At 41.6% G+C, this 10,561-nt stretch overlaps 1 protein-coding gene across 1 annotated transcript in view; it reads left to right on the top strand.

The window, feature by feature from the left end:
• The window catches only part of DSTYK (dual serine/threonine and tyrosine protein kinase), a 1,161,378-nt gene that overhangs the window by 58,985 nt on the left and 1,091,832 nt on the right, over window positions 1-10,561 (top strand). Inside the window, exon 2 of the mRNA XM_044076801.1 lies at window positions 8,299-8,687. Within this exon, the coding sequence (XP_043932736.1) occupies window positions 8,299-8,687 (389 nt within the window). The remainder of the gene's footprint in view (window positions 1-8,298; window positions 8,688-10,561) is intronic.

The raw sequence follows: 10,561 nt of genomic DNA, 5'->3' as shown, positions 1-10,561 counted from the left end.
CCAAAGGACGGGAGATTGAGACCAATACTAGACCTAAGCAGACTAAACAAGTCTGTCAGAAAGGCAAAGTTCCGGATGGTCACGCTGCAATCCATTCTGCCCTTTCTGGGCAAGGACAACTGGATGTGCTCTATAGACCTTCAAGATGCGTACTATCACATAAAGATTCACAGACGCCCAGAAGGTTTCTCCGCTCGGCTGGGAGCCTGTCATTACCAATTCAGAGCACTGCCCTTTGGCCTCACTTCAGCCCCCAGAGTGTTCACCAAATGCATGGCAGTGGTCACAGCTCATCTGAGACGCCGAGGATTCCAGGTGTTTCCTTATTTGGACGACTGGCTCCTCTCCGCCACCTCCAAGCATCAGCTTCTTGGTCCAGAGACTACACCCTACAGCTTTGCAAGAGTCTAGGAATTTCGGTAAATTTCGAAAAATCCTCTGCTGCCTTGCCAATCTATCACCTTTATAGGCGCAGAGTTAAATACCGTCAAAATGTTAGCCAGGCTAACAGATCAAAGGATTCTGGACATCCAGAAATTTGTTCAGCTTCTGTTACAAAGCAACAAGATCAAAGCCAGGTTTGTCTTGAAAGTTCTAGGCCTAATGGCTGCAGCCATTGTTCTTCTTCCACTGGCTCGCTTCCACATGCGTCTCCTGCAGTGGATGTTATTCACGCAGTGGTCGTACCACGATCTGCCCATGAGACACTAGATCTTAGTGTGACAGTCTTGCAGGGCTCATCTACGATGGTGGATATCTTCCCCTCTTCTTCATCAGGGCCGACCCTTTGTTCCCCCTCCTCCAGTTGCCACAGTCACCACGGATGCCTCTCTGATCGGGTGGGGGGGGCATTATCAGGGCAGGATGGTCCACGGGACGTGGCAACCCATAGAATACCACCTGCACATAAATGTCTTGGAGATGAGAGCAGTGCTTTTAACGTTGCAAGCCCTCGACGACTTTCTTCCCACAGGGACTATTGCAGTACAGACGGACAACATGTCCGTGGTCTGGTACATCAACAAACAGGGCGGAACCAGGTCCTATCCTTATGTCGAGAAGCTCTCAGACTTTGGCAATGGGCGATCTCTTCTCAGCGGTTTCTGATAGCAACGCACATCCCCGGCAGGTCCAACCTATTGGCGGACAGGCTAAGCAGATCTGTTCTGATGCCTCACGAGTGGTCTCTCAATCAATCTGTAGTGGATCAGATTTTTCTGAAGTGGGGCACCCTTGTTGCGATCTTTTCGCTACCCCTCAAAACAGCAAGTGCCCAAATTACTTCACACTATTTCCTCTTCCAGGCCAACCCTTGAGAGACTCTCTAACCCAGGATTGGCCTCGGGACTTCTTTATGCTTTTCCTCCCTTTCCATTGATTCCACAAGTCATTCAGAAAGCCACCGCTTTGAGAGCCAAATTGATCCTCATTGCTCCATATTGGCCTCGACAAATTTGGTTTCCGTCTCTACATCATCATCTTCTGGTGCAGCCCTGGCATCTGGACCCAGTTCCGGATCTTTTGATCCACCAGTCGGGTCAGCAGCACCGGGCCATTCATTCTCTCAACCTCACTGCTTGGTTGCTCCACTTCCTTCCCTAGCCAGGCTACCAATGATTTCTGACTCAGAGACATTTTAGTATCTTCTTTAAAGTCGTCCACTAGAACTGTTTATGCTAGCAAGTGGCGGCTTTTTCATTTCGGCAAACGCCAGAAATATTGATCCTTTCACCGCTCCTGTACATTCTGTTTTGGATTTCCTGGCGGAGGTTTTTCATTCGGGATCTTCGTCATCTACAGTCAAAGTACAACTGGCTGCTATTTCCAAGTATCATGTTGGCTTGCTTGACAATAACATGTCTCATAGGTTATGCAAAGCCTTTTTAAGAGGAGTTTTTCTCCTCAAACCGCCTGTGAAACATCCTCCTCCGCAATGGGATCTAAACTTAATGTTGGCATCCCTAATTCTATCTCCTTTCGAACCGTCTGCTACGTGTTCTTTGAAGTTGTTGACGTGGAAAACTATATTTTTACTGGCTGTTACTTCTGCAAGAAGAGTTTCTGAGATTCAGGCCCTCTGTATTCGTTCACCTTATCTGGTTTTTCATAAGGATAGGGTTTCGCTCAGAACTAACCCTTCCTTTCTTCCCAAGGTTGTATCTCAAGCCAATATTAATCAATCTATTGATCTACCAGTTTTTTCCTAACTATTCTGACAGAGCTGAACAGAAGCTGCATTTTTTGGATGTTCATCGTCAGCTCAGGTACTACTTGCATAGGACTAAACAAATTAGAAAATCAGACCAATTGTTTGTCTCCTATGCAGAAAACAGGTTAGGTCTTCCAGTTTCTAAAGTGACCATATCTAGATGGTTGACTTCCACCATTTCCTATGTGTACTCTCTAAGGGGCAAACAACTACATTCTAAGCCAAAAGCACATTCGACCAGGAGTCTATCCACCTCTGTAGCCTTTCAGGATAGACTTCCCATTGACACTATTTGTGCAGCAGCTACTTGGGCCACGCCTCATACCTTTGTGTCTCATTACAAGTTGGATTTGGCCTCCAGAGATAGGGCCAGTTTTGGTTCCACAGTTCTCAAGAGTCTGTTCCATTGAGCCACCCGGGATACAGGTGCTAGGGACGTGGTCCCATCCAGCAAGAATGAAGGCGAGATTGACAACTTAACATTTAGAAGTTATGTACCTACCATAACGCTCCATGTTAGTTGTCTTCTCGCCTTCTTTCTTGCGTCCCTCCCTCCTTCCCCCTGGCCTGGACAGATCTTGGAGAGTTCCTATTAGATTGCTTCCTCTGGAGCATTGTTATGAGGACTTCTTTTAGGAATCATGGTTCCTAATTATGTTAGGATAAGTCTTTAGCAGGGTCAGTTAGCTGCCAAACGAGATCTGAGGTAGTTCCGCCTTGCATCATGGGATATAGGGTTGCCTCGAGCTGGTAAAAGGAGTTCTCGAGCTAAAGCGAGTGCCGAGTCGGAGCCGAGGATCGGCTCCGAACCCATCCAGCAAGAAAGAAGGCGAGAGAAGACAACTAACATGGAACGTTATGGTAGGTACATAACTTCTAATTATATAATATGGGTCTACTTTAGAACACAGAGACTGGAAGATTAACAACTGATATGACCAACAGTTTAAAAGCACGAAACTTCACATGCCTGACAAACCACAATCCCGACAATCGACGAAACAAATACCTTTTCCAAAAAACACACGCACAACAACAAAACTTATACACCTAGACTAAACCTTACATACACAACTACCTATGCACTAACCTTAACCCTAAGGTCCGTCACTATCGCGCACACTCCTAACCCGCGCCCTAACCCTAAAGTCTGTCACTATCGCACCCTTACAATAATAACATGTCAGTGTTTCCAGCGTCTGGCTTTTAAACTGTCATCTCAGTTGTTGATCTTCCGGTCTCTGTGTTCTCGTCCTCTGTTTTGCGTGTCTGTTTTAAAGTAGACCTATATGATTTTGTGTGTGTGTGTGTGTGTGTGTGTGTGTGTGTGTGTGTGTGTGTGTGTATATATGCAAGTGTAAATTTATAAGTGTGTGTAAAATAGGATGCAATGAAAGCATGTTTATATGGGAAGGCGACAGCCTGGTATAAAAACAAACAAAAGCATTGGAGTAAAGAACTGGCAGAACTACAAACTAAAATAGACCAAATTAAATTAGATATTCGTAAAGGCAACTTAACTTCTTTTAAGAATTCTTAACACTGAATGTGTGATGAGCCTTTTCAATGTGGAACATGGCTTTCAGACATGAGCACTTCTCATAATGAGAATTATGTGATTAGGTTATAGCTAATAGCAAACTCTCTCTCTTAAGGCTCGTTAACCCAGAAGAAAATAAGTGGTCTGTCTCAAGTATCAAGTGGATGGCCCATGCACGTAATAAAAGTTTGCTTTACTAAGGCTGTTATCAGTATTTGGGGTCACTATTTTGTTTTTTAATCCCACAGACTTATTTTTTTGCAAAATTAAATTGTATTACTGTTATTAGTTTTTCATATTAATGTTTTAGGATCTTCTCATTTTTCTATAAATGAGATGAAAGGGACCTGTGTAAGGTGTTGACTTGTTACATTATGAAATGCTGTGGATTCCGTTCTGTGCATTTCTGCTCAGTTTGTGGTGGCGGTTGTTTAACATGCATAACTGAATTTCCTTTCTGTTTACATTTGTTTGACTACAGGTTAATGGTGCATTTGTTGTGGATTAAAGCAGGCTCTTGAGGCAATGGACTTGGGATAAGCAATGGCTAAGATGCCTACTGTAAGAGAACTGTGTGAGGTAATAACTTCAGCTGGTTACAGCAATGTAGAATGGCAGAGGGATGAAAGACTCTCAAATGTTTGTGTATAGGCAGAGGTGATGCTTTTGCAAGATGCAACAACAACTTTTCACAAAAACACAGACAAATTTTGGTGGTAGTTTTTCAAGCAACTTATTTTGGTTACAAATAGCATTAAAGAAGTTTTGATTTAGGGAAACGGTGAAATTGTTACTTAATTGCTTTCAAATTGCATAAGCTGAGTGTACTGTCAGACTGTATGGTGTTTGGAGAGTAGGAGTACATGAGATTTGTTTATGCTTCAGGATAGACCAGGGTGTTTGATATGGTTTGTTCCAGTCCTCGTTATGAAAAGTAGTATTCTCCACTGTCCTTACAGGAGGAGGAGAGAGCTATGCTAGTCACTAAATGACAGTCGGTTACACCCTTCATGTTCTCAGTCATGCTAATGCAAAATTTATTGCTTTTAGCAATATTTAAAGTCTGTCTCAATTTGGACATTTGTCTCCCAGTATTTTTGTCTTTGTTAAACTTGAGCTAAAGGGTAGAGTGCTCTAGGCAGTCCTTTGCAGTAGTACTTTTGTCCATGAACTTGCAACTTGAAATATATTTGAGACAATTTTTGCTACTTTTGGTGATCACAGCTGATTGCCAGAAGTGGCTAACTGGCATAGGAAAGGTAGCATAGCTCTCAACTGTTCATTTTGAGGAATGTTTCTCAGTTTGAGAGTGTTGGCATTAAATTCTGAGTTCCACATTGAAAGGGACTGCAATATTCAATATTACTAATTTTTTAACAAATTGGCATGCCAAACAATACTGAATCTTAGTTGAGCAGAAGAAATCTCAAGTATAAAAAAATGGTTTTACTTGTCATGCAATGAGCGTTCTAGATGAAATTGTTAGTAAATGTTCCAGATTTTGCATTTCCCTCCATATTGTCATGTTATGTTCTACATGTAGAAGATGAAAGGGGGTTGAGAGCTATGGGAGCCAGAGAAGATAGCAAATGGCAGGCTGAGGCTGATCACATTAGTGACAATTGCTATGGCTTGTTAGAGGATGAAGTGAGGTAAGTGTCTTAGATTCAAGTTAAAGTACGTTACTGTGATTTTTTGTTAATTCACTTTTTTTCTTGGCAGAAAACAAGACTGAATTATGTTTGTGGAAACACAGTATGTGCAACATGAATACAATTGTATTTTTATTTTTTGGCCAATGTGGGATTGTCTTATACCAGCAAGTGGAAATGCTTTACTGTGTCTTTAAAAAAAAAAATTATTTTCAATGAGAGAGAAGTATAGAGAAAGTGGGTATCATTGTTTTGATGGCAGGTGATGTATTAAAGCAAATACAGGATCACTTTTGAATGATTATGATATGGTTTGAGGGCAGTAGCCGTGGAAGAACAAGATGGTCACTATATTTTTGATTCTTTGCATTCGAACATAGTGTAACAGCCGGAAAAAATATGTTATGCAACCAAGTATTTTATAACTAGTCCCTTGAGTTTTTATTTTTAACTACATTTAGGGAACTGATGCATTGTGTAGGGCTTTTGCTGTCAGTCTAACACTGCCTGGTTATTTGGCTACTAATGACCCGATTTTATATATGTACTAAGTTTACAGTATGACAGAAGGAAAAATGCTATATATTTCAAGCTTTTAGCTAAGGATCACAATCTTGGTTGTGTTTTATAGCTTGAATATCCAGCCATTAGCTGTTTATAGCCGAATGACTAGCTATTAGCTGAAAGTGTCATAATGAAATCTCTGAGAGGAACTTCCTTTCAGATAAAAGCCTCAGTGGCTTTACTTCGTGTTTCTTAACTAACATAGTCTGACATTTTGTTTTAGATGTAGTTTTCAGTTTAGGGGTGTTGTGAAGTTCCCCTCAGTACTCTGTACTGAGTATAATAGTCTAAATACTAATTTACTGGATTGCTGTTAGAAGTAAAATCCAATGCATTTCTCCTGAGTAGAGAAGCTTTCTGACACTGGAAATATGCCCCCCCTCCCACAGTTTAGACTTCTGTAAGTATTGTGGTAGTCTGTTTATTTCACAGTATGACTTGTGTATTGTTAAAGCTGCCCAAATCTGTATCCATCAAAATTATATTGCTTATGTCCTTAAGCAACAAGAACCAAAATGCTTTTTTTAAAGAAAAAGTAGTGTTTTCTGTTGCTTTTATTTGTTGGAGAAAATATGCATATTTTACATGCTGAGAGAGACCTCCATTTTCACTAAGTAATTAAGCTAATATAAAACAATATGGAAGTTGGACTATCAAGGGATCTTGTTTGGAAAGTTTCGTAATGGCTTCTTGTAGTAGTATATTCCCATTTGATGTTGGGATGGAATTCTGGTCAAAATGGTCTTTGTAAATTGAACAGATTATTGCCAAGTTTTATAGCACTAGGGTAGCAGACTGAAATTGCCGGCTTAGTTTTAGTATGTTTTACATGGCAGACGCATTAAATATTTTAAGCTTCAGCCATAAGTGGTGCCAGGATTTTGACATTTGGCCTTTTGACTTTGATCTTTCAGCAGTTGGCCTTTTGAAATAAGGTCTTAAGCAGTCCTCTTGAACTGTTGTGCACTAGTTAAAGCTATTGGCTAATGTCTGCCCCGTGTTTGTTGTGTAATGTGCATTTTGGCTGTACTTTGCATAACCTTTAAAATGAGAGGGTAGTTGTGTTGCAGCAGTCAAAGTTGTGGTTTTCTTAAGGTAGTAGACTTCAGTAGCAAAGTAATGCTTTTGCTCTTATGGATCCTGTTCTGGTCCTACTTCGGACATGTGGTGCAGTTAGAGACCATACAAGGAAAGGGACATCTGTCTACTGGACAGAATGTAGAGGAAAGCCACCAGAAAGATGACATTAAAGTGTGAAGAATATGGGTAGATTAGATGAGTTGCATCTGTTACTGCTAGAGTCCAGAAGACGTGTGATGCTTGTGTACAATGTGATTTATTAATGCAACGATAGTTAAATTAGGTCATCTTGAACAAGGAGGAGAGGGCATGGGCAGCAGATTTATAGGAGGTGTGCATGCTGTGGAATTCTGAATACATCTCTGCAGATGGAAGGTTCATAGTGCTGACCACCATAATTGGTTGAAAGGAAATGTGCTAAAGCATGCAAATGAGTGGAGAGGGGGGTGAGGCTAAGATAAGACACTAAGGAAGATGGTGTGTGGACTATACTTTTAAAGGGCAGTATAGATACTGTCTGCTGCCATTTGGCCAGGAGGGTATAAAGAGTGGAAAAACACTGTGGTACAAGGAGATACTTGAGCAGCTAGTTTGGTACAGTAAAAAGCATCTGTAATTTGGATGTGGGAGTGCATTTTCAGAAGTAAGTTGAAATGCAAGTTAAAGGGAAGAAGAGTAGATGGAAGGTATCTGCAAATGGAAGATTTGTCTAAGGAATATTCAAGGGTTGAATTGCTTATTGAAGATTAGTAATGGCCTTTAGAAAGCACTGTTTGAGACAATGGGGGGCGGTTGTGGAGTGTGAGCTGCTTAGTTGCTAGCTGCACCACTCAAGTGGTTGTGTACTTTTTCTGTTGTCATGTTAAGATCATGTGTACCAAAAAGCTTTTTGTGGTGAGAGTAATGGAAATGTGCTAATGCTGGAGTTGATAGTCAGCAAAGATGGTACATAGATCACTGTACAATGGTGTGGATTTACATAATTGAGGGGATTGGGATTGCTAAGTTAATTGGCTAGCACTAGACTCTGCAGCGGGAGCAGGCCAGATGGGATCAGATGGATAGCCTTCAAGTGAAACCTACGTTTCTTGCATAATACTCAAAGTTAACTTTTTTCTGTGAACTGAATTTTGTCCTCCTGCTGTTTGATTCATTGATTACAATTATTTGGTTGATAGTTCATTTTGTGGTGTAAGCATGCTCTGATTGTGATTAAATGCCCTTTTTTTTTTCCTCTCACTTGTCTCCTTTAGGTCCCTTAAGTGGCATAGCCTTCTTTAGTGATGAAGCAGAACAGCTGCAGTCCTCAATTGACTGTCATCCACGTCTATTCATATTTGGCCAGAACTGGAATGCAAAATGCCATGTTGTCAACAGCTTATTAGGACAACTGTTGCCTTCCGTAGATCAGAGTGAGGATGAGAATTGTAGGAAGCGGAAGTTGCGTTTTACTTATGGAAAACAGATGCAGATAAGCTTGATTGTTCTTGGACAGTATGAGCTAGTACCACAACGACCACTGGTATCTCATCAAGGGAAGTGGGACACCATACCAGAAGAGGACTTGGACATCCAAAGTGCTGATGACCAGGCACACCAGTTTGCTGAACTTGAAGTAACGTTACCTCATAGCATATTGCAGGTATACAACATTGTGCAACTTACTGTAACCTTGTGCATGGGCATACTGCACTGTAGTAGTGGAAGAGACTGATGCAGAAATCACCACCAAAAAGTGTACAAAAATAGCCAGGTCTGCTGTGATTAGTGGTCTGAGATGGGATCTGTGTTGCTGGATAGTATTTTTTTTTCTTGTTGCTAAAGCTTTAATTCCCAATGCTAATGCTAGTTCTTGTTACACACTGGGCTCTATTATTGGAAGTGAATTAATGTTCCTTGGTAGGGGCTAGCTACACTAGCTCCTACACAAATGGTCTTGCTTTGAATTGTTTAGCAAGACAGTAAATTGTGCATTACTGTATACTTTTCTGCAAAACAAATAGCCCTCTAAACTGATTTGGATAATATGTATGGTGGCTTGCTGCTGTGGCACACTTCAAGATCTGCTTTTCATTATACCACAGCTTCCCTGTAACCTTGGCAGTGGCTTATAGATGTTCTTTGTGTTTCACTGTTGGCAGTCATCACACTTGGGTTATCTGCCTTCAAGTAGCCCTCAGTCAGCCCAAATACCAGAGTCTTGGGATTTCTGCATCTGATGCTGTCGACTCTTCCTTGACGGGTATAAACGTGCAGCTGATGCCATTAAGTCAGCTTTTCTTGCCATGCAGCAGCCAGAAGCAGTTTGCAAGTGCCTATCTGCCACTACCTGAAATTTTCATTTTACGAGTTTCAACCTGAAGTCTTCTAAAGCCAAGTACCCCGTTGGGGATCCTTTTTTCTTGCTCTAACCAATGTCAAAGTTAACAATTGTTTTGCCTGCGGAAAGCACATACCTCGGATTTTCATTCTTACTGCATCACTTGGATGTTCGTGTTTCACTGTTTCATTCATCACATTTGGGTTATCTGCCTGCAGGTAGCCCTCAGCTAGCCTGAATATATCAGAGTCTTCGGATTTCTGCAGATGCTGTTGTGCTACTTCCATGTCGTCAGGGAGTATAAACCATGCAGCCAACGCCATTACTTCAGTCTGTCTTGCTGTGCAGTGCCTGAAGCAGAAGCAGTTTGCAAGTGCCGGTCGGCTGATTCCTGAAATTTTCGTTTGAGTTAACCTGAAGTCTCCAAAAAGTTAAGTACACCATTGGGGATATTTTTTTTTTCTTTTTGTAACAGATGTCAGAAAAAGTTAACGATTGTCTTGCCTGTGGAAAGCAAATACCTCCTAGTGATTTTCATTCTTGCTGTGTCACCTGTTTAGGCCCAGACCACGATGTCTCTCACTGTCTGTTTTGTGCCCAGTTAAACGCCTGAACTGTTCATCGTCGTCTGACTATTTTTTTGTAGCGAAGTACTTTCGTTCTCTATTTCTGTACTCCAAAATGGCTTCGTTAAGCCATCCGACTACAGATTTTCTGAAAAAAACATAAGGATAAAGACAGAGACATACCACTAGTCCAAAACTGCCAACAGCACTTCCGTTAAGGTAGTCGCCAGTTCGCTGGTACACAGGCGCTTTCGCAGCCTCCAATACCCACTACTACAGACTCGCAGGCCTCTACTGAGACCCATTTGGAGTCCAGTATGCCGCAAAATGCTTATTCGACTATGGAACCTGTGGCTGTCTCTGTCTTGGATGGGTCTGGAGCTGCTGTGCAGGCACCGGCTTCTGAGGGTGTATTCAGGTCTACAGATTTTCGTAGTAAACAGACTTCGTTTCATGCTAAGAATACAGAATTCCTCAGGCGTAAAGCTCGTACTATGCTTAGAAAACAGACTACCAAACCACATTCTCAGGCCCATATTCCTCAAAACAATTTATTTAAAATGGCTTAAGACCTTATTACTTTAATTAGGGGAAGCCAGCCTTCCCCCTCTGAGACCTAGAACTGATTTT

The sequence above is a fragment of the Protopterus annectens genome, chromosome 7.part0 (genome assembly GCF_019279795.1).
Source record: "Protopterus annectens isolate FY-2018-M chromosome 7.part0, PAN1.0, whole genome shotgun sequence".
Classification (NCBI taxonomy): Eukaryota; Metazoa; Chordata; order Ceratodontiformes; family Protopteridae; genus Protopterus; species Protopterus annectens.
This window is presented reverse-complemented; position numbering and strand designations above follow the sequence as displayed.